Raw genomic sequence first — 22,654 nt, 5'->3', positions numbered from 1 at the left:
CAATAAACTTAATTTTATGATTTTGGACTAAAATTTCTTGATTTATTTGATTTACTTTTAAAAATTAATAAGCTAACTTTTTTTGAGTTAAATTGAACTAAAATCAAAATTGTTAGATTAAATACAAAATAAATGGAGGATTAGTGCAACGCAAATTGCATAGAAAACGACAATTGAAGGAAGGAGACTGACCATTAAGACCGCAAGCAATCATAAAACGATCCATCCCATATCCGCAGAAAAACACAATAATCATGGCTACTAAAAATTTATAAAGCATAAATCTACCGCCAAAGACTCAACCATTTAAAGTCACGTAAGAGAAGTTTCATGGTTATGGTTAAGGCTGAAGATTTATCGATTTAAAATTAAATTCAACAAATTAAAAATTAAAAATTTTAGTATTTATAAAATTAAAATTAAATTTATTTTGATTAAAAATTAAATTGAATCGAATCAATTTGATTTAATTCGATTTAATCAATTTAAATTTTTAATAAATTTTTTTATTTTTTATATTTTAAAATTTAATTAAAATATTTTAATTTTAATATTATTTAATTATTTTAATTTTAATATGATTTAGTTTTTTATATTATTAAAATAATATATTATTATTATTAAATCGATTTAGTTTTATTTTTTAATTTTTTTTATTAAAATTAAATAAATTAAAATAAATAAAAAATTAAATTGAATTCTCAAATTAAAGAATATAAAATAAAAAAAACTTCTAAAGTTTAATGCTTAACTTCATCCTTTCTACTTATTAAAAAATTTCAACGCAGGAGTCGCCATGGAAGAGCAACTCATGATGGAGAGAAGCAGAGAGAAGATGATGATTAATGAAGAAAGAAAGATGGTGGTGTGTGTCACGGGAGCCTCTGGCTACATAGCTTTATGGCTGGTTAAGCTTTTACTCCAAAAGGGTCATATCGTAAAAGTAACTGTTCGCGACCAAAGTCAGTATATATACATAGCTCTTTTTTCCAATCTTCTTTCCTTAATTTTTCGAGTCTTTTGGGACAGGGCAGTGTTATTTGGTTTAATTTAAAAAAAATTGATTAAATTGAATTAATTTAAAATTTTAATTTAATTTTTTTATTTATTTTGATTTAATTTAATTTTTTATTTTAAAAATTTTAATTATTTTAATTTCATTAATTTTTTATTAGAATAAAATTAATAAAATTAAATTGAATCGATTAATGATAATAATGTATTATTTTTAATAATATAGAAATATTAGATTATATTAAAATTAAAATATTTTAATTAAATTTTAAAATATTAAAAATAAAGTATAAAAAATAAAAAAAAAATTATTAAAAATTCAAACCGATTAAATTGAATCGAATTGAATCAGATTGGTTCAGTTCAATTTGATTTCTGATCAAAATTGATTTAGTTTAATTTTTATAAATATTCAAATTTTAATTTTTAATTTATTCAGTTTAATTTGATTTTGAATCAAATCGATCGAATGCTCACCGACATATCTAAGAAAACTAATAGGAAGCTAACACTCTGAATTATTTTTTCAATCAATTTTCTTATTTATCGTAAAAAATTCTAAATTTTTTTAATTTGAAATTCATTTTATCAAATTATACATTATTTTATAAAAGTTTATTTAAATTATTTTCCTATAAAATAAATTATTGGAGACAAGTCTGAATAAATTTATTAAATGTGATATAGATGATACAAAAAAACAGATCATTTGGTTGCACTTATGGAGCAAAGGAAAGGCTCCATGTGTTGAAAGCAAATTTAGTAGAAGCAGTTTTTCATACAGCTTCACCTATTCTTTTCTCATCCCTTTTATCTCCTTAAATCTTATTCATAAATTAATACAAAAAAGTGATTAAAGTTCTATTTCAGTCCTCTAATTATTGAGAAATTTCAATTTAGTCCTTTTTAAAATTTTTGTTTAAATTAGCTTAGGATTTTTAAAAGATAAAGAATATCAAGAAATTGAGCTTCTTCATATTAAGGAGTGTAGTCCAAAAATCATGAAATATTTTAGCACTTCTAGGCTAATTTGGAAAAAAGTGGAAGATGGACTAAATTGGACTTTCCTAACAAGTACAAGGGTAAAATTAGTAGTTACCAAAAGTTGAAGTTTGAAAAAAATTACTATTTCATTATGCGCTTGGGTTAGTCCAACCTTCTTTATTCACAGGCTAAAACATGCAACATTGGACCGTCTATCTGTTTTAGAGGATTTTAATAGGCTTTGAACCTACGTTCTACTTCAAGTCCGGCCACAGTGCAAGTACAAAAAATTTGTTAAAGGCATTTTGCTTCTATATTAATTTAATTAGCAGCTCACTCTATATAGATGATCTCTATTTGTGTGCCGAAAATAATTTGCCTATATTTTTTATTTTCAAAAGAAAATATTTTTAAGATAAAAGTATATTTTTTATTTTTTAATTGTAATATAAAAATAAAAGATGTTAAAAAATTTATCAAATAAAATCTTTAAATTTTAAAAAATGACATACTATTTTCAAAAATAAATTATTTTTCTTAAAAATAATTTATTTATTTTTATTATAAAAATATATTCATTAACTAATTTTTCTGAATATTTCAAATAATAATAAAATATACAGATTTTAATGATTTAAAATTAACCGAATTAAAATATATAGTAATCAATTCATAATAGGATCTGTTTGTGTAATGAAATCATGATTCAAAACTATAATCGAATTAAAATTAAATAAAATCTTCTAAAATTATTATTAAATTGAATTAGAATCATGTCTCTTATATAAGAAAGTGAAAAAATTAATTTAAAATTATGGGCAAATCCAAAAATTATTATAAATTTATTTAGGCATATGAGTATTTGAGATCTGTTGGTAATATATATACATAGAATTGAATTAGAAAAGCAAGTAGACTTTTTTTCTTTTATAATGGGTGAGTGATATTGTCTTAATCTCTTTCACAAATATGATCATCGAGCATGAATTTACAAAAAAAGAGATGGGTGGTGATTATTTACAATTTTTTCAATACTTAAATTAGTAATAATCTCTAAAAAACTCAATTTCATGATTTAAGTAATTATTACTGTAAAAGATTCATCTATTAATCAGTATTTTTCTTTTTAGCAAAAGAGAGAATTTTATTAATTAAGAGTAGAATTAGGAAAAACTTATGATAATAACATCTTAATTTGTTATATATTATAGTTTTCGCATAGAACATATTAATCAAAAGAATAATGTATAAATATTTATTCAAAGATAGATCCAAAGAGTTACAGCAAAAGTATGTCCAGAATACAAGGCATCATAAAAAAATTATTACAAGCGACATTCTAAGTAATTAATTTAATTTCAATTTATGAAACTAATAATGCATCTCTAATCTTCATCAATAGTCTAGTTTGATGAATTTAGGAATTTTATAAACCAAATAACTAATTCCTTAGCGAATCTTGTTAGGTTATTTTTGTAGTTGAGGTAGTATAGATCAATAGAATAGTTTGATGGATTTAGGAATTTTGTAAACAAAATAGCTGATTCATTAGCGATTCTTATTAAGTTATTTTTGTAATCCATTTAATATAGACCAAATCTTGAAATATAATCAATATTCCATTTAAAGTTGTCTAAATATGACCATGCAAAGTATCATTTGATGTTAACATTGTATTCCCTGCAAAAACCAACCATCATTAGAGACTTCAATTAAGAATTTCCATAACTTTTATATTAAGATTTTGAAGTTCAAACTTACTTGAGAGATTCCAAAGTATTCCAACTATATGATAATAGTCTATATTGAATTCATCTTTAAGTGCTTTCTCAATGGGTTGGTTTTCATTATTAAGATTATCAACCTCTAAAATAATATTAAACTATGTTAAATTAATGTTTATGTACCAAAATTTTTAAAAATAAATAGGTTAGTTTATTTATTTTAATTTTATAAAAATAAAATATTATTTTAATGAAATAACTTTTAATTTGACAGAAATATAATAAAAAATTAAACTGTAAAATTTAAAAAATAAAAAAAAATGAATGTTTTAATTGGATATAAAAATAATTTATTCATTTAAAAAATATTTGCACCTCACGTACGGATAAGGAAGTAATGATGCATTGTGGGGATTAAAAAGTGGTTAGTTAATTAATTTTTTAATTAAAAGTTGAGTTGTTTGGTTAATTTCATTTAATTTCAAGCTTAGTGATATTGGATGTAGGGGTGAGCAGAATCCGGTTCAAACCGAAAAAATTGACTGAACCGAATTGATTTGAAAATTTGGTTCGGTTTTTTATACATTTCGGTTCGGTTCGGTTTTAAATTTCAAAAATTTTGGTTATTTCGGTTCGGTTCGGTTTTGATCAGAAAAAAAACCGAAAAAACCGAACCGAACCGATTAGGGATAATAATATATTTTTTCAATAATATAGAGAAATTAAATTATATTAAAATTAAAATATTTTAATTAAATTTTAAAAAACTAAAAATAAAGTGTAAAAAATTTAAAAAATATTAAAAATCGAAACCGATCAAACCGAATCGAATCGAACCGAATCAGACCGGTTAAGTTCGATTCGGTTTCTGACCAAAATCGGTTCGGTTCGGTTTTCATAAAAACTAAAATTTCGGTTTTCGGTTTGGTTCGATTTTGAACTGAACCGATCGAATGCCTACCCCTAATTGGATGAATTACTATGTATTAATTAGGTTTAATTTAACGGTAAATATATCAGAATAAATCTTTGAGCTCTCGAATTCTATTCCTCTTTATCTTCAATTTAAAAAAAATCTTAAAATCATTTAAAATATTGAACATTTATTAATAAAAAATTATAGTTATATATTTATTTTTTTTAATAGTATAATTTACTTTCTTTCATGAGATTTTTGTTTTATTGTCTGAAGTTTCCAATATTTAAAAAAATTGTAAAATTAAAATGCAGTTTTAGTAACATAATTAAACTACTTTTAAATAAAATTACTTGCTTTGTTTACAGAGAAATTCATTTCTAGATTTTAAAAGTTATGTACCTTTGAACTTTTGCCTGGGTTGATGTTTTGATGCAGGAGCAGACAAAATATCCAAATACAACATTCAGATGGGTTGATGTCAGAGATGTTGCCAATGTACACATTTATGCCTTTGAGAATTCTTCAGCTTCTGGAAGATATTGTTTAGTTGGGTCAGTTGTACGCTCTTCTGAGACTCTGGAGATTTTGCACAAACTTTTCCCTGAACTCAAGCTTCCTAAAGAGTAAGTTTCTTAGATAACATACATCATTCCATTTTACCCATTGTCTACATAACGGACAGAGATGAGCTTGTATCCATTTTTATCGATTGCAGATGCGCAGATGACAAGCCACACTCGACGAAATATCAAGTATCCAAAAAGAAAGCGGAGAGTCTAGGCGTCAAGTTTACTCCTCTCGACGTAAGTTTGAAGGACACTGTTGAAAGCTTGAAGGAGAAGAACTTAGTTAGCTTTTGACTTGGATTATTTTACATGCTAGTTAGAAACCTGCAACTTATTTTATTTAGTCATTGTTGCTGGCCACAGTTGAGGCCTTCATGTTTAGGAAGTAAGCACCAGGGGTGATGTATGCAGCTGGAAAAAATATTAATTTATACTAGACAAAAGGCTTCTTTAAACCTTTGACAAAACAATTTTTTTTGATAGTATTAGAGACATCAGCAGAGGCGATCCACTCGTCATTGGGAGAGTAACGAGCAATGGTTCAAGGAATGATAATTATAAGCCTTCCAAATTTTGATAGTACTAGAGACATCAGCAGAGGTGATCCACTCGCCATTGGGAGAGTAACGAGCAATGGTGGCTTGAGAACCATAATCTCATAGATGGAGATATCAAGTGGTATCGGAGTTGAGGATGAGAACTAACCGGTTGGGAGAGGATTGACATTTAAAGAGAAAATTGAGATTTTTAAAGGAAATGAAGATTTGATTGAGAATGAAAATGGCATTTTTAGAGGAATCAATTGCTAACCATGGTTTTAGAGATGATTTACATTTGTAGAGAAAATGGAAATTTGATCAATGGAGTTGTGTTGTGTAAGAGGAGAAAGGTGAATAGGCGATGAGTAAAGATGAGTGACTGTGTGTGTAACAGTGTAACAGGAAAATCTGTTAATTGATGGACAAAAAAATTGTTAAAGGCATTTTGCTTTTATATTAATTTATTCATTTAGTCAAGAGATAAATATGATAACGAGGGATAAACACATTAATAGTAATAAAAACTCAAAATGAAACTATTTATTATGATAAACTCAAAGATTTGAGCTTAACAGTGGCAGCAAGCTTTTTGGGATGATCCAATCTCACAGCTTGTAGAGCATCTTCTCTTATCAAATTCTTCAAGTTCATATTCTGTGCTTTTGTCTATATTTCCTGGGAACCAAACAGAAAAATGAATAATTAAAAAAATTGCATTGTCTATTATATAATCTAGATGACTATATGACAAACAGAATCAACATCATCTGACATGTTTGTTTGTGGACCAATCTAACAACTTCATCATAATTCTACAACAATGATAATTGACCAAATTATTACGTCGGTTCATATAAGATTTTCATTTTAGTAAATCTTTGAGCTGTACAAGAAAATGGAGTTGCACATTAGTTAATGAGAGAAGAAGAGAATGAATAGAGAAGGAAAAGTAGTATGTGTAACAGGAGGGTCAGGTTACATAGCATCATGGCTGGTCAAGTTCTTGCTCCATCATGGATATACAGTGAAAGCCACTGTTCTTGATCTAAGTTAGTATCCATCTCCTTCTTATTTATTCTGTTTTGTTTCTTTTGATCTCAGTGTGATAAAGTCAGGATGATATTTTTGGTTTCTGATTAAAATCTTCAAAATTTGAGTTCTGGGTTTTGTTTTTTTAATCTTATCACCCCAAATCAGTGAGTTAAAATCAAGTTTTCACCACTGGTTAGTTTCCAACTTGCCCATTAAGGAGTCTGATTATACATCTGTTGTATAGATGATCCAAAGCAAACTGAACACCTATTTGCACTTGATGGAGCTAAAGAGAGACTCTTCTTGTTCAAAGCAAATTTACTGGAAGATGGATCTTTTGATTCTGCCATTGATGGATGTGAAGGTGTATTTCACACAGCTTGTCCACTCTTTTGTACAAATGATCCACAGGTGTAGACCTTATAGTCGAATTTCTCTCTTTTATTGCGGTTATAAGTGCGTGTCTTTTTAGTACTATGGGTTTGTCACAACCCATTGATTCAGTGTTAGCCAATATTTTCAGGCAGAACTGATTGATCCTGCAGTGAAGGGAACTCTAAACGTTCTCAGATCATGTACAAAAGTCCCTTCTCTCAAGAGAGTGATCATAACATCTTCAATGGCATCAGTTATGTTCGACGGAAAGCCTCTGATACCTGATGTGGTAATTGATGAGATTTGGTTTTCAGATCCTACCTATTGTGAGTCAATAAAGGTGAGAATATGTTGCCTGAAATTCAAACTACCACAGCTTCTGCAAGCTCTAGATTCACATTGGTCACTATCAGAACCTTGTTTCAATAGCATTACACTTTTTATGGGTTTTAATTAATTTTTCTGGGTTTTCTAGCATTGGTATCTGTATGCAAAAACCATGGCTGAGAAGGCTGCCTCGAAATTTGCAGAAGAAAGTGGAATTGACATTGTCACAATACATCCAGGATTTGTAATTGGTCCTTTCTTACAGCCAACTCTAAATGTCACTGTGGAGGTTATTCTAAACTACATAAATGGTAAACTCTTTCTCAGTGTTCTGTCTTTAAATGTAATGATCTCCAACATGTCCATTCTTTGTGAATTGTGGGTTCCTTGCATACAGGAGAAACATTTCCTAATGAAATTTACAGATTTGTAGATGTTAGAGATGTTGCATCTGCACATATTCAAGCTTTTGAACAAGCTTCTGCTAATGGCAGATATTGTTTAGTCGGAAGAGTTGTACATTTCTCCGAGTTCTTAAAGATCGTTCATGAACAATACCCTGCTCTGCAACTTCCTGAAAAGTATTTCTTTTTTCTTTCCTTTCTTTTTTGAGGGATACAGGATTTGACCGTTGTAGAAATTATTGTGCATGATGTTCTTCTTGCTTAGCAGATGTGAAGATGAGAAGCCTTTTGCATTAAAATATGAGGTTTCAAAGGAGAAAGCTAAGAGTTTAGGCATCAACTTCATTCCCTTGGAGGTGAGTGTTGTGGACACCATTGAATGTCTGAAAGACAAGGGCTATCTTGGTGTCTGTTACAAAATTAGGATCGGGCCTATTTTTATTTCCGGATTTGGGGTTGAGAAAATTTTATTTGCGATTTTGGAGTTTGACTGCCACGTGCCAGCCGAAAAGGACGCCTGGCGCCTCTTTGACAGGCGCCAGGCTCTTTTTTGTTTTTTTTAAATGTCTGGCGCCACTTAAAGTAGTGCCAGACAATTGTTTTTTTTTTTTAAATTGTTATTATTATTATTTTTAATTATTAATATATTATAATAAAATATTTATATTATATTTGTTTATTTATATTATATTTTTATAATAATAAATATTTTTTATAATTTTAATATATTAATATTTAAAAAATTTTATTATTAATATTTAAATAAAAAATTACTGAAATTATATTTCAGAATTATAAAATTAATATTATATTGCGATTAGATGGATAAATTTTTTTATTATTTTAATATATTAATACAGTAATTCTGTAATTAAATAGTATCAATATTTTTATATACGTTTAATGTAATTTCATAATTTTACAAAATACTAAGACTAGTTATAAATAATTATTATATTTTAGAAAAATATTTTCAATATGTAATAATATTATAAAAATATTTAGAATTATAATATTATACTGCTATTAAATCTGTATAAAATAGCTTTATTAAATTAATTACTTAATTTAGTTATTTTTTATTTTTAATAAATTATAAACAATTCGTATAAAATATTTAAAATTATTATATTATTTTATTTAATAAATTATAAATAATCAAGTGATCGTATATAATATTTAATTATTATTTTTTATTAATTATTTAAATTACATTATTGTTTATAATTATAAAAATAAATAAATAAATAAATATTAATATTTAAAATTATAAAAATTAAATTTACTTTTTATTAACTGCTATTTAGAATTATAGAATATTATTATATGCTACTTAAATGTTGTATGCGATCACCTGATTGTTTATAATTTATCAAATATAATAAATTTAATTAATTTACTTTGAATTAGATTAATTAATTAATTTTTTAATAAATTATAAATAACTCAATTTTCGTATAATATCTAATAGTAAGATAATATAATAATTATTTATAACTACAATAATTATTTATAACTACGCTTAGTATTTTGTAAAGTTATAAAATAACATTTTGTACTATTTAATTACAGAATTAATGTATTAATATATTAAAATAATAAAAAAATTTATCACTTTATATGATATGATTGAATTATTTTTATACATCTCACCGCAACATAATATCAATTTTATAATTCTGAAATATAATTCCAGTAATTTTTTATTTAAATATTAATAATAAAAATTTTAAATATTAATATATTAAAATTATAAAAAATATTTATTATTATAAAATATAATATAAATAAAAAAAATTAATATAATATAAATATTTTATTATAATATATTAATAATTAAAAATAATAATAAAAACAATTTAAAAAAAAAAAACAATTGTGTGGCGCCACTTTAAGTGGCGCCAGACATTTAAAAAAAAAAAAATAGAGCCTGGCGCCACTTTAAGTGGCGCCAGGCGTCCTTTTCGGCTGCCACAGTCAAACCCCAAAATCGCAAATAAAATTTTTTCAACCCCAAATTCGGAAATAAAAATAGGCCCGACCCTAATTTTGCAAAAAGCCCCTGAATCTTATGTTATTTTGAAGTATAAGTAATGCTGATAATGAAATCTGTTATGTTCTTTTTTCATTTTCACAAGGATTTTCTATGTGCAGAAAGTCCAGTTTGTTAAAATGTAACCGATTGGAAAATTTGCTATTTTATCCTTTCGTTTGGTGTGATTCATTTTATAAAAAAAAAAATTAGAATAAATTAAAATTTAATTCTAGAAATTGAATTTCATGAAATTTGATTATAATTTAAATTAATTTCCTAAATTTTAATAAATTTAAAATAAATTCTACAAAAGTTACATAACAATGTTTTCGTGGATTAGAATGCCCCTAATAAAACTTTTTCTCTCCATTATCATTTATTTTACTATTTAACTAAATAAATAACTAGAAATTAATAAATCACTAAAAAATATTAATAATTATAAAATAGAATTTTATATTTTAATTTGTAATCAGAATTTTTTTGTAACATAGTTAAATATTATTAAAAATTATAGTTAATTTCGTGATATTTAATAAAATCTATATTTTAGTCTTTATAATTTTAAATTTAGTTGATTAAATTTTATTTGATTAATAAAATGATTTCTTAATTTAAACTTCATATTTTTAGTTAAAATTAATCCCTATATTTTTATATAGATTGCTCTCTAAAAATTATTGTTAGACCTAAATGTCTTAATGCTTATTTTGATGATTAATAAACAATTGGTGTGCTACTAATTATCTTCAAAGGTGTTTGTATTGAGCTTGCAGGTCCTTTATTGAAATAAATGAAATTGCTTCACTCACAAAAGTGAAAAGTGCTAATTTTGGAAGCATACTATAAGAAAGGGATCATAAAGTATTTTTTTCTTATTATGCATTGTCAATTTATTTATTGTGAATTTCAAGTAATTAATTGTGATGGCTCAAGGTTTCTTGCTTTTCTAAAAGTTTTTTAAATATGACCAATTTTTCTAAGCAATCGACTTTTGGAGACTAAAATGAAATTTTTCAAAAGAAGTGATTTTGAAATTATTCTTTATCAAAATAAAATATCTAAAAATATAGGTTACAAAAATTCAAACGGATTGAAAAATGGATTTTATAGCCTAAGTTATGATTTTTATGTTCGGCCGCCGAACATTGACTTTCGGCCGCCGAAAGTGGGTCTTCAACTAACCCCCTAAAGTGTAACCTTCAGCTTCCAAAAGTGAGGGACAGAGACGAAAGTCCCACACTTTCGGCTGTCGAACATTAACCTTCGGCCGCCGAAAGTGTGTTTTAGGTCTGCCTCCGAAGCCTAAAGTTTGGCTTCCGAAAGTGAGGGACAAAGACGAAAGTCCCACATGTTCGGCCGCCGAACTTTGACTTTAGGCCGCCGAAAGTCCTTTTTTAAAGGAGTATGTTTTTCACCTCAAATGGTTCGGCCACCAAACCTGAATTTTTCTGGGCACGGTATAACGGTTATTTCTGAACATAAACGACTCTATTTGCATTTAATGCACTCCCAACGGCCATATTTATGACTGAACTATAAATACCATGAATTTTTGATATGAAAAGGTTACAACGACCATCTAAGTAAATACTTATTGAGATCAAAGCATTTTTTACTCTCTCTCTCTCTAAACCTTGAGCCAAAACATTAATTTCTTGAAAGTTTGTTTTGAGTTGTAATTGTTTGGCTTTTCAAGAGTGAGTAAAGGTTGTTGAGTGATTCTACTGTAGTAGGTGTGATTTTGAGCAAAGGATTGCTCTTGAGTGAAAAAGGAGAATTGTAAAGAGCAAAGGCTTGCTCTAAGATTGTAAGGATTTTAATCTTCGTCCAAAGAAGATTTGATAGTGGAGTTGAACTCTCAAGGTGGGCCTTGAGAAGAGGACGTAGGTTTGAGATAAATGAACCTTTATAAATCTTTGTGTTTGATCATATTCTTCCTTATTCCTCTCTAATTTGTGCTTTTGCCCTTAAATTTTTTATAAACCCAATTCACCCCTCTTGGATTGCTTCAAGGGACAATAATTATAATTATTAATAAGTCTTTATATTTATAAATTAATTTTTTATTTATTAATTTTTAATATTTCATATGTAAAAAATAATAAAATAATAAAATTTTAATATTTTTTAATTAATAAAAAATTATTAAAAAACAAATTAAACGATAAAGAACTGTTTGGACTTGAATTTAAATGCTTATGTCAAAATTTTTGATTTAATTTTTATTTCATTAATTTATTTTTAAAAATAAAATATTAAATTTAATAAATTTAAAAAATTAATTTAAAAAATATATATAAGTATTTATTTATAAATAATTATAATATTTATTGATTAATTTCTGATAATATTTATTGATTAAAATACTAATATTTTTTAATATTATTTTAATTAAAAATAATTTTTAAAAATTATAGAAATTATATCTTATTAACGAATATTCTAATACGGTGGAATGTATGTATGTACCTTTTAATAAAAAATTGCAGACTTATTTGAAAAAAAAATATTAAAATTATTTAGACTTAATTAGAAAAAATACTTATTTCCATTAATTTTTAGATTCCTCCAAAAAAAATCTAATAGTAATTTTCTCGTATTTGAGCCCGAAGAACTGGCAAATCTGATTCGCCTACTACATCTCCCTCGAATCCTTTCTCTTGCTCAATCTCATTCTTCCGACAAAGACAAAGCAGCGGCTTCAAATGCCGATCTTATTAGTTCAGCTCTTCGGCCTGTGTTTGCAGTCATTATGTGGGTTTATACCGCCTCCAAATCCAGCTCAATGCTTTCTGGGATTGCCGGTATTTTGCTTGAATCGGGTTTTTTTTTTTTTGCTTTCTGAGGTACTGTTGGTGGCAGCTCCGTCATAGTAGCTAGTGGTTCCACTTTCTATTTTTATTTTATTATTGATTTCTTTTTGTATACCATGTTGTGATGTTAGGTGAGATTATTAAATAAATACTTTACCAGTAGCTATCCAAATTTTAAGCAGGGGACTGTGACTTGGCTGTAAATTACCTAGTCTTTAGCACTTTTTTGGAAAAAAAAAAAATCTTTGGCATCTATTTTGCGTGCAAAGATTAGACCTTTGTTAGAACTAATTCAAAGAAAAAATGAGAGAAGGAAAGGTGGTCTGTGTGACAGGAGGGTCTGGTTACATAGCCTCCTGGCTAATCAAATTCTTGCTTCAAAGAGCTTACACTGTCAAGGCCACTGTTCGTAATCCAAGTAAATCCCTCCCTATCTGTCTCTTTTTTTCCTACAAGCTCAGTTGGGTCATTGGTGAATCTTAATTTCTTTGAATGAGGGTTTTATTTTATAGTGACTTTGGTTGTGGCTGTGCGGCTGTGGATCTAATCTTTTATGTTTTACTTCTGGTTTTGACTTCATTTTATACAATTTCATGGGTATTTAATTGCTTATAGCACTTTTTTATGTGGTTTTGTTGTTTATTGATAATTTTATATCCTGCAGTTTGCTTGTTAAGAATGAATTGAATCAGCCCTCACTTCGATTGAGTAGCTAAATGACTTAAACTTTTCATGTATCATTATTTGAACACCAAGCGAGGACGATGGAAAGAAAGCAAGATACTAGCATATGAGTAAAATTTTACTAGACTGATGTGAAATCTTCAATTAGTTTGCTTTTTTTAGTGTTTCTTTAACTTTCAATGTTCTCATTGGACTCATACTTCAGTTCATTGAATCTGTATTCTGTACCCCAGATGATCTGAAGAAAACTGCACACTTGCTTGCACTTGAGGGAGCCAAGGAAAGGCTTCACTTGCTCAAAGCTGATTTATTGGAAGAAGGATCTTTTGATGCTGCAGTTGATGGTTGTGAAGCTGTTTTCCACACAGCTTCCCCTGTATCTCTTCAAGCCAATGCGGATCCTCAGGTCCATCATCTTTGACAACCTTTTCACTGCCTTTATATGTTATAGAGTTCCTCCCTTTGGACCTAAACTGCAATTTCTGACTGTTCTGTTGTCATTTGGCATTACATTTTCTCATATTTCTCTATAATAACTTGTGCACTATCTGTGTTATTTGATTATGTTGACATAACTACTGCTTGATAGGCTTAGTGTCATATAAGATGTAACCGTTCGCCACTGGCTATTTTGATGTGTCAGGCAGAACTAGTTGATCCTGCAGTGAAGGGAACACTAAATGTTCTTCGATCTTGTGCAAAAGTTCCTTCTATCAAGAGAGTGGTTATAACATCTTCATTTGCTTCTCTTCCATACAATGGAAAAACTCTGGCCCCTGATGTAGTTGTTGATGAGACTTGGTTTTCAGATCCAGCTGTTTGTGCGGAACGGAAGGTTTGTCTTCTATTACAATGCTACTCGTTATCTTTTGGCCCTGAAATTAATATTTGGAATCAAGAATTTCACCAGAATTCAATCCAATTGATTTTTTTTTTCTATCAATTTTTTTGTAAGGAATGAATGAAATCAATTTTTTTTAATTTAAAAAATTGTCATTTTAAAAGAGGTAAAATTCTTGCATAATTTTGTAAGAATTCATTTGAACTCTTTTCTTGCAAGATGAATCACCCTAAACAAGGGTTAAAGGGTAAAAGAAGATGAAAAAGGGATATCTGACCATCATGGTTTGTCCTTGAGCATATCAATCTTGATTACTTCTAATTTAGCCATCCCAATTGGATGGTTGTGATGATACAATGAAATCAACTTGATTTTATATCTTTAACTGTTTTGTTTATGAGATAATTTGGTCTTTTCTTCCTCCAGCTCTGGTATCAACTTGGGAAAACGTTAGCTGAGCAGGCTGCTTGGGAATTTGCAAAAAACAACAAGATGGATTTTGTTACAATACATCCAGTGTTTGTCCTTGGTCCTCTTTTGCAGCCAACTATTAATAGCTCAATCGAGATACTTTTCAATCTCATCAATGGTGTGCTCCACCAACATAAGATGACATGTCCATTTGATCACCAAATATCTTGAAACTTTAGCATTAATTTAATCACACAATATTACATGATTTATTATGGAACAATCGGTTGATTTTGTTTTTTGGGTAGGAGGAGCTCAAGAGTATCCTGATGCATATTATAGATCCATCGATGTGAGAGATGTTGCGTATGCACATATTCAAGCTTTGGAGATTCCTTCAGCTAGTGGCAGATATTGTTTAATTGAAAGCGACGTTCACTTCTCTGAGGTTCTGAAGATTGTGCAGCAACATTATCCTACATTGCACCTTCCAAAAAAGTATGGTTTTTTTTATATTTTTGCATGCTCATGTTGGACCAGCTATATGAATGGCTAAGTTTTATAATTATTTGTACTACTGAGAAATAGTTGTTTTGAATGATTAATTTAATCATTGAATATCATCTGAGTTGCAGATATGGCTCCGGATTGAATTACTTAACAAAGTATGGGGTATCCAAGGAAAAAGCGAAAACTTTGGGTATTGACTTCATTCCTTTGGAGGTTAGTTTGAAGGACACTATTGAAAGCTTGAAGGAGAAGGGCTTCCTCAGCATTTGATTTTGGCTGTTGGATAAAAAGCAAAGCAAATATTACATTGGCCTTTCAGGTTCATTGGCTTTAGCTTCCTATTGGTGCAAGATATTATTGCCCTTCAGGATTGTCTTTATTTGAAAAAAGTGGACCAATACAATTTGTAAAATATATAACAATTTGTATACAACTGAATATAAACATATTACGTGTGTCACTTATTTCACTGGTAGATGAAGTTCATTTCAGGTTTGATTTCCGAAAAAGTTATTAATTTTTTTAGAGAGATTTACAATTTAATTTTTAAATATTACTATTATTTACAAATTAGCCTCTGTATTTTTAAAAATGGATTAAAACATCTCTTACTTTTACATCCATTAAATATACAGTTTTTTCATCCATTTAAACTTTTAGTTCAACGAGAAAATATTAAAATATCCTTATTTTCCTTTCTTTATTATTCTTTCAATCGCTGCCTCCTTTTATTTTCTTCGGCAACTCCTTCTCAAGCCCGTCTTCTTTCCTTTTTTTTTTCTCTTCTTCAGCAACTTCTTTCAATTGCTTTCTTCTTTTTTGTTTTGATCACGGAGAATCTTCTGTTTGGAAGGAACGAGACCCGCTTTTATGATCTTAAAGGATCTTCCAAATCACGATATGATATGATCTTAATTCTAGTGGGAGCAATAAAGTTCTATTAGATCAGAACTTAATTGAAGCAATGCCAACTTCTCCTATTTTTATTGGAAACAGGCAAAACAGTTACAGGAGAGAGCTGTCTGGAGTGATACTTCTTTTCTTGCAGTAAGTACCAAACTGGCTTAGAGTATATGGTTTGAGAGAATGGGCGGTTGTAAAACATCTGAAATACCTTGTGCAGCTTGTCTAGCGTTAAAATACAAAAAGAATTCAGAAAAGTAATGACTGCATATTTTCTGATGGTCCCAGATTCTGGCAACACAAATTTATAACCAAAACTGATTATTACACAAATTTATAACTAAAATTCAGTGCTCTTACACATTCTGGCAACACAAATTTATAACCAAAACTGATTTCTTAGGAAAAAAGGGAAAATGATGTTATTTGCATTGAATGAACAAATTATTACACCATATTATTAGGAAAAGTACCTAAAATCAGAAAAATTAGAAACAAATTGCAGCATGGTTAACTCTGAGTATTGCATGTTGGATGATATAAACAGAAGAGCATGTCATTCAAAGAAGTGAACAAAACTCCATCATTCTGCTTCATTCTGCTTCTTGCCCAGCAACTATTGAGTTGTTTTCTAAACTGTGAAAGATAAGAAACTTGTCCCTGCGAGCTTTAATTCCAGTATGTCAAGGACACGACCTGCATAGCTTAGTGAATCTCCATCATTTTCGGCTTCGCCACAGGTGAAGTTACGAAGATACTGCTACCCGGAGGATTTTCACACTATTGATTTGAAATCCGTTTCAAGCCAGAGCCATCATTAAGTCACTGTATAGCTTACGAAGAAACTAGTTACAAGCAATAACTAGGAGGATTTTATATTACAAGTAGAGTCCTTACAACTTACTGTATAGCTTGTTTTTTGAAGACGGACGAAAGGTAGTGCTTTCATTGTGTTTTTAGTGCCCGATCCCTGCACAAAGAATCTGAGTGAGAAGTTTCTCTCACAATTCTAAACGTGTTTTTGAGAAGTACCTTTGTATGAATCTTCTGGCGAGAGTCTCAAAGTAGTCATGCAATGTGTGGAAATTCTTCTGTGCAAAGCCAGTCAAGTAATTGTTGCCATGGCATGTAGTTGTGGTTTCTTAATGTCTGTTCTAACAGCTTCTGCACATGGAATCAAATTAATCTTTAAATTTTGTGAAATTCAAAGGAAGACAGAATTATAAAACAATAATAATCATAAAAATAAGATGGAGAGAACTTAGAAGAATGACCTGCCAATGCATTTAAAATCTCTTTGAATTTGTTTCTCGCTTCCCAATTTAATAGAATTTCAAGTGCGTAAAAAACAAATAAATGATTCCTCTAGCTTGATGAGCCTGTATGTGTGGGAAAAAAAGGTTAAAATTTTATTATAAAGCAAATAAATTTTATTATTGACCTTGATTGTAAAGAAATAATGACAAAAGGATACTTACGAACTCAAAAGCAATACACTGCTCATTTTGGAAGAAACACATCCAACAGTTGAAAACTTATCCTTCATTGATCTGTGTAAATAGAATCATAGAGTGAAGATTTTCTCATATAAGTTCAATTTGCAAATTGGAAAGAAAAAGCACCAACTTACCGAAGCTTCATCATCCAGTAGATACCGGCCCTCCTTTTGAATTGTTTGTCTCTCAACGTCAATATTTTGGATGTGTGAAATGAATTCCCAATCCGCACCCTTTTTATTTCCACATCTTTCCTTCAATTGGGGACAGGAGACGATAATCAATCTTCGTAACGAGGTGAGGGAATGCAACTCTTGAGGCAGACACTTCAATGCCGGACAAGTACCAATGCTTAGTGTTTGAAGACAAGTTAGATTCCGCAGTCCATCTGGAGGTAGAGATTCGAGCTCTTCAATGTGACTAATAGAAAGGTGTTTCAATTTAGAGAGAGGAGGAAGGATTGAGGAAGAAGAAGAGATTGATGGTGTGAATATTTGGTGCACAAGTTGTGGGCTTGCGTAATGCAAATTTAGTGATTCGTCGAGAGATCGAAACTGAGGGATGGAGATCAAATTCGGGCAGAAATGAGAAGAGAAATTTGAAAGACAAGGAAATTGGAGTAGCTCAAGTGCTGTCGAGTCATCCCTCTCCTTCTGCCATCCTTTAAGCTTAGGACAAGCATGTAGCGTGAAAGACTTTAGGGATGGAAAGAATGATGTCGGTTGTCCCCCAATCTCCATGTATTCTAAATCACCTAATCCCCAAATCTGTAGACATTGAAGAGAAGGGATTTGATCCATTGGTGGGAGATGCTGACATCTCTTGCATTTCCATATAAAGAGTTTGACAAGATTCGTGAGGGAAGAGAACCAACTTGGGAACCACCTGCCTCCATAGCCATCGACATGTAACTCTTTAAGATTGTGATGTGGTTGGAGATTTTGGAATGCCATTTCATCTCTATCAACAATTGAATCTTCCCAACTCTGCTCCCAATGTAATTCCAATGATTGAAGGAGTGGCTTCTCTTTCAAATTAACATATACAATCTCATTATCCACACATCTCAGATTTCTAATTTCAAGACGTCCCCTCAAATTGTTAAATTTATTCAATTCATTTATTTTTCCAACATCCTTTGAGGAAATATGCCCTTTTGCCACTATGAACAGTGACAACGTCCGAAGTGAAGTCAACTGCCCAAGCCCACGTGGCATATGAGTCAAAGACTTACAACCTCTACAATATAAATGCCTAAGATTCACAAGCTTTTTAATATCTTTAGGCAATTCTTTGAGCTCCTGACAATAAGTGACATTTAATACTTGTAAATTCAGTAAACTCGAAATAGAATTTGGAAGTGCCCTAAGTTTCCCATTGCCAGAAACATCAAGATATCTTAGATGTTTTAGCATTTTTATACGACTATCCACCTTCTCAATACTACAATAACTCACATCATATGCTCGCAAGCACCTTAAGTTTTTATAAATAAACAGCTCATTGTAATCATATTTTTCAAGTAAAAGAAATGTTCGTACTCTTTTTGCATTATTAAGAATTTTTTGTAGTGCAATATTCAAATTCAATGCTATATGATGGATCTTTCCATCAATATTTCGTGCATCAAAATTTACTAGCTGGATTCTCGTCCTACCTACTGTGGTTGCGAGATCGTGCATTAAATCATGCATTTTACAGCTTATGACATTTCCATAGCCATCTCTTTCCACCTCTTGAAAAAATGACTTCCACCACAGTTTCATAAAATATTCACGCCCAATATCCTCGAGATGATCACTGGTAATTGGTGCCTCAATAAACCCTTGTGCAACCCAAAGATGAATTAATGTTTTCACATCAATCACATAATCTTTTGGATATAATGCGCAGTATGCAAAACAATGCTTCAAATGTGATGGGAGATGATCATAACTTAGCTTCAGTGTTGGCATAATATCATTATCATCTTGACTTATTCTTGAGAGTTCATTTCTTAAAAAGAGCGGCCACTCAGTTTCTGGACTTTTTGCATACAAGAGACCTGCGATAGTTTTTATAGCAAGAGGAACTCCACAACATTTCTTCAAAATCTCCTCTCCAATCTCTCTTACATTTGCATGTTCTGGCTCCTGCCCCTTAAGTGCTACACGCAAAAACAGAGACCAAGACTCATCCGGAGACAACCCTTGCAACACATGTTGTGCCATTGTGCTAGATATATCTGCCACCGTTTTAGAGCGAGTGGTTATTAATATCTTACTTCCACTAGAGCCACCCAATAATAATCTCTTTAAATTCTGCCATTGTTCTCCATTCTCATTCCACACATCATCTAGAACAAGCAGATATTTCTTTCCATCAATAATTCTTCCAAGTTGAGATTTCAGTGCTTCTAACTCAAGATCTTCTGATTTATTCCCTGTTGCAGACTCTAGAATCTTTCTAACAATCATTTTCACATCAAAAGGATCTGAAATACACACCCATATTCTTCGCTCAAATGAATTCTTAATCAGTTCATCATTGAATATGATTTGAGCAAGAGTCGTCTTCCCTAACCCTCCAATTCCAACAATTGAGAGGACTGAAACGCACTCTTCACCATTGGAAGATAATACAAGTTCTGTAATTGCCTTTTTGTCACCCTCTCTCCCAATAACCACTTCAGGTAAAGAGGACGGAGTTTGATCCCTCCGTGCAATCCTCTCCTGATCAGTTCGAACCTCAAAATTAAATTGTCTATCACCTTGAATATCAGCTAGCCTCTCCCTAATCGCCTTAATTTTATGACCCTTTTTAAAACCATAAACAAGTTGATTTGAAGACGAAAAGAAGAGACTTACCTCCTTTGTCATTCTATTTCCAGTCATCACTCGGCGCCTTAGAGCTTCAGTGGCGAAGTCATCTACCAAGTCATCAGCATCATAAAAAACTTCTTCTAGCCTCTCAAGCCAGCCTTTCACTTGACGGTTAAGTTTCTGCTGCTCCTCAGCATCCTGAAGAACATCGCGAATACTAGAAACCCTGGCCTCAAGCTTCTCAAGCTCACCTTTGACGCCCCACCACAATCCGATCTCATCAAGGGCTCGAGAACCCAGCTTGGTAATGATATTTCCGACAACGTTAGAGAGAACTCCGTCAGCCATTTTGGGTGTTTTGGTTTGATTGTAAAAGGATGAAATGTTGCTGTGAAGAAGAAGATGGTGACAACAAATGACTAATATTTATAAGACAACAACAGACTGTAATTTCATTTGAAGTCTAAGTGTCAAAGTCCACGGCGTGCATCACATTGATAAAGAAGTAATCGGTGGCAGCTAAGCTAAAGTCGTACTACTGTCTATTTTCTTTATCCATGGAAATGCTATTGCATGAAAAGTCTGAATCAACTTTCCATTAAAATCGTAATAAACTCAAATTATTTTTTTAAACAAATAAAACCTTTAGTTTTATCACAGAAAACAATTTACTACGAGTGTGATTATCACATAAATATTTTTTTTATATTAAAGCAACTAAATAATATTTTTTTATAATTAAATAAAAAAAGAAACTGAAAGAAATAATTTTCAGAAATCTTACTCCAAAAATGAGAGCCAAGAAAAAGAAATTATGACGATGGAGAGAAGTCAAGAAGAGCATTAGATAGACATGAAGAAATATATACGTATTTATTGAAAAATAATTTTTTTTTTTTTTTGAAATGAGTATCGGAAGATTGGAACCTGAGATCTTTAAGATTTTATACGGATGCACTTACCACCATGCTAAACCTGTGAGTGCTTATTAAAAAATAGTTTGAATTGTGATATTTAAACACATTATAATAAGAGATAAAAATAAAAGTCTAAATCTCTTTTTGTATTTATTAAAAAATTTTAATTTAGTGCATTTCAAATATTTTATTTAAATTAGTTCATAGTTTTAATTTAAATTTAATTTAGCTCAAATTAAAATTAGACATCACTGCCGGATAAAAAAAAAGAATAAAAGGGGAATAATACCTCTTCCTAATAATAAGTTTTCCTAAAACATTGTAAAACTCTATTTTCTGGATCTCAGATTATCAGATTCAATTTTAAATCGAATCAATTGAATGCTTATTGCTAATGACAGATTTAAGGAAACTAATAGAAGACTAACACTCTGAATTTTTTTTTCAATCAATTCTTTTATTTACCATGAAAAATTCTAAATTTTTTTAATTTGAAATTCGTTTTATCAAATTATATATTTTGTTATAAAAATTTATTTAAATTATTTTTCTATAAAATGAATTATTGGAGACAAGTCTGAATGAATTTATTAAATGTGATATAGATGATCCAAAGAAAACAGACCATTTGGTTGCACTAGATGGAGCAAAGGAAAGGCTTCATCTGTTGAAAGCAAATTTAGTAGAAGAAGGATCTTTTGATGCTGTAGTTGATGGATGTGAAGCAGTTTTTCATACTGTAATATTTTCTGTTACTCATCCACAGGTTCTTTTCTCATCCCTTTTATCTCCTTAAATCTTATTCACAAATTAAAACTCAAAAGTGATTAAAGTTCTATTTCAGTCCTCTAATTATTGGGAAAGTTCAATTTAGTCCTTTTTAAACTTTTTGTTTAAATTACCTTAGGATTTTTAAAAAATAAAGAATATCAAGAAATTGAGCTTCTTCATATTGAGGAGTGTAGTCCAAAAATCATGAAATATTTTAGCACTTCTAGGCTAATTTGGAAAAAAGTGGAAGATGGACTAAATTGGACTTTCCTAACAAGTACAAGGGTAAAATTAGTATTTATCAAAAGTTGAAGTTTGAAAAAAATTACTATTTCATGCGCGTGGGTCAGTCCAACCTTCTTTATTCACGACCTGAAATATGCAATATTGGGCCCCTCATCAATTTCTATTTGCAGAGAAAATAGAGATTGAGTGACTGAGTGTGCAACGAAAAATTTGTTAATTGATCGACAAAAAATTTGTTAAAGGCATTTTGCTTCTATATTAATTTAATTAGCAGCTCACTCTATATAAATGATCTCTATTTATGTGTTTTTTATTTTCAAAAGAAAATATTTTTTAAGA

At 29.8% G+C, this 22,654-nt stretch overlaps 4 protein-coding genes across 8 annotated transcripts; 3 read left to right on the top strand and 1 right to left on the bottom strand.

Moving 5' to 3' along the window:
- The first annotated feature begins 796 nt into the window (after positions 1–796).
- Positions 797–5,633, top strand: LOC122724068 (phenylacetaldehyde reductase-like). Its single transcript, XM_043958529.1, has 3 exons — positions 797–943; positions 5,077–5,264; positions 5,357–5,633. Exons 1-3 carry the CDS (start codon positions 797–799, stop codon positions 5,499–5,501), a joined length of 480 nt encoding a protein of 159 aa, XP_043814464.1. The 3' UTR covers positions 5,502–5,633.
- A 57-nt stretch (positions 5,634–5,690) lies between these two features.
- LOC110618673 (phenylacetaldehyde reductase) lies at positions 5,691–13,788 on the top strand. Its single transcript, XM_043958405.1, has 7 exons — positions 5,691–6,795; positions 7,023–7,189; positions 7,302–7,493; positions 7,629–7,791; positions 7,878–8,061; positions 8,153–8,240; positions 13,653–13,788. Exons 1-7 carry the CDS (start codon positions 6,678–6,680, stop codon positions 13,659–13,661), a joined length of 921 nt encoding a protein of 306 aa, XP_043814340.1. The 5' UTR covers positions 5,691–6,677; the 3' UTR covers positions 13,662–13,788.
- Positions 12,821–15,656, top strand: LOC110607848 (phenylacetaldehyde reductase). Its single transcript, XM_021747011.2, has 6 exons — positions 12,821–13,153; positions 13,653–13,825; positions 14,063–14,254; positions 14,687–14,849; positions 14,980–15,169; positions 15,307–15,656. The coding sequence occupies exons 1-6, from the start codon at positions 13,039–13,041 to the stop codon at positions 15,449–15,451; spliced, it is 978 nt and encodes a 325-aa protein (XP_021602703.1). The 5' UTR covers positions 12,821–13,038; the 3' UTR covers positions 15,452–15,656.
- An 823-nt stretch (positions 15,657–16,479) lies between these two features.
- On the bottom strand, positions 16,480–20,769 carry LOC110607844 (putative disease resistance protein RGA3). Of its 5 annotated transcripts, none has more exons than XM_043958374.1 (6): positions 17,715–20,769; positions 17,563–17,634; positions 17,359–17,463; positions 17,117–17,248; positions 16,989–17,067; positions 16,480–16,917 (listed from the first exon to the last, which is right to left on the bottom strand). In XM_043958374.1, exons 1-2 carry the CDS (start codon positions 20,727–20,729, stop codon positions 17,620–17,622), a joined length of 3,030 nt encoding a protein of 1,009 aa, XP_043814309.1. In that variant the 5' UTR covers positions 20,730–20,769; the 3' UTR covers positions 16,480–16,917; positions 16,989–17,067; positions 17,117–17,248; positions 17,359–17,463; positions 17,563–17,619. The 5 variants fall into 5 exon arrangements, with proteins under 5 accessions (XP_043814309.1, XP_043814308.1, XP_043814307.1 ...); XM_043958373.1 differs by having other exon boundaries at positions 16,480–16,909; XM_043958372.1 differs by having other exon boundaries at positions 16,480–16,929; positions 16,989–17,054.
- Positions 20,770–22,654: the final 1,885 nt, after the last annotated feature.

Source organism: Manihot esculenta, chromosome 7 (genome assembly GCF_001659605.2).
Source record: "Manihot esculenta cultivar AM560-2 chromosome 7, M.esculenta_v8, whole genome shotgun sequence".
NCBI lineage: Eukaryota > Viridiplantae > Streptophyta > Magnoliopsida > Malpighiales > Euphorbiaceae > Manihot > Manihot esculenta.
The sequence above is the reverse complement of the archived record's forward strand: the minus strand, read 5'-3'. Positions and strand labels throughout refer to the sequence as shown.

What these genes read in the sequence shown, in the direction of transcription:
- LOC110618673 (XM_043958405.1), top strand. Translation starts at nt 6,678, where the DNA reads ATGAATAGAGAAGGAAAAGTAGTATGTGTAACAGGAGGGTCAGGTTAC. An exon ending in CCTATTGTGAGTCAATAAAG is followed by an intron (nt 7,494 to 7,628) that starts GTGAGAATATGT and finishes TGGGTTTTCTAG; the next exon opens with CATTGGTATCTGTATGCAAA. An exon ending in GCTCTGCAACTTCCTGAAAA is followed by an intron (nt 8,062 to 8,152) that starts GTATTTCTTTTT and finishes CTTGCTTAGCAG; the next exon opens with ATGTGAAGATGAGAAGCCTT.
- LOC110607844 (XM_043958374.1), bottom strand. Translation starts at nt 20,729, where the DNA reads ATGGCTGACGGAGTTCTCTCTAACGTTGTCGGAAATATCATTACCAAG.
- LOC110607848 (XM_021747011.2), top strand. Translation starts at nt 13,039, where the DNA reads ATGAGAGAAGGAAAGGTGGTCTGTGTGACAGGAGGGTCTGGTTACATA. An exon ending in CTGTTTGTGCGGAACGGAAG is followed by an intron (nt 14,255 to 14,686) that starts GTTTGTCTTCTA and finishes TTCTTCCTCCAG; the next exon opens with CTCTGGTATCAACTTGGGAA. An exon ending in ACATTGCACCTTCCAAAAAA is followed by an intron (nt 15,170 to 15,306) that starts GTATGGTTTTTT and finishes TCTGAGTTGCAG; the next exon opens with ATATGGCTCCGGATTGAATT.
- LOC122724068 (XM_043958529.1), top strand. Translation starts at nt 797, where the DNA reads ATGGAAGAGCAACTCATGATGGAGAGAAGCAGAGAGAAGATGATGATT. An exon ending in AAAAGGGTCATATCGTAAAA is followed by an intron (nt 944 to 5,076) that starts GTAACTGTTCGC and finishes GTTTTGATGCAG; the next exon opens with GAGCAGACAAAATATCCAAA. An exon ending in GAACTCAAGCTTCCTAAAGA is followed by an intron (nt 5,265 to 5,356) that starts GTAAGTTTCTTA and finishes TATCGATTGCAG; the next exon opens with ATGCGCAGATGACAAGCCAC.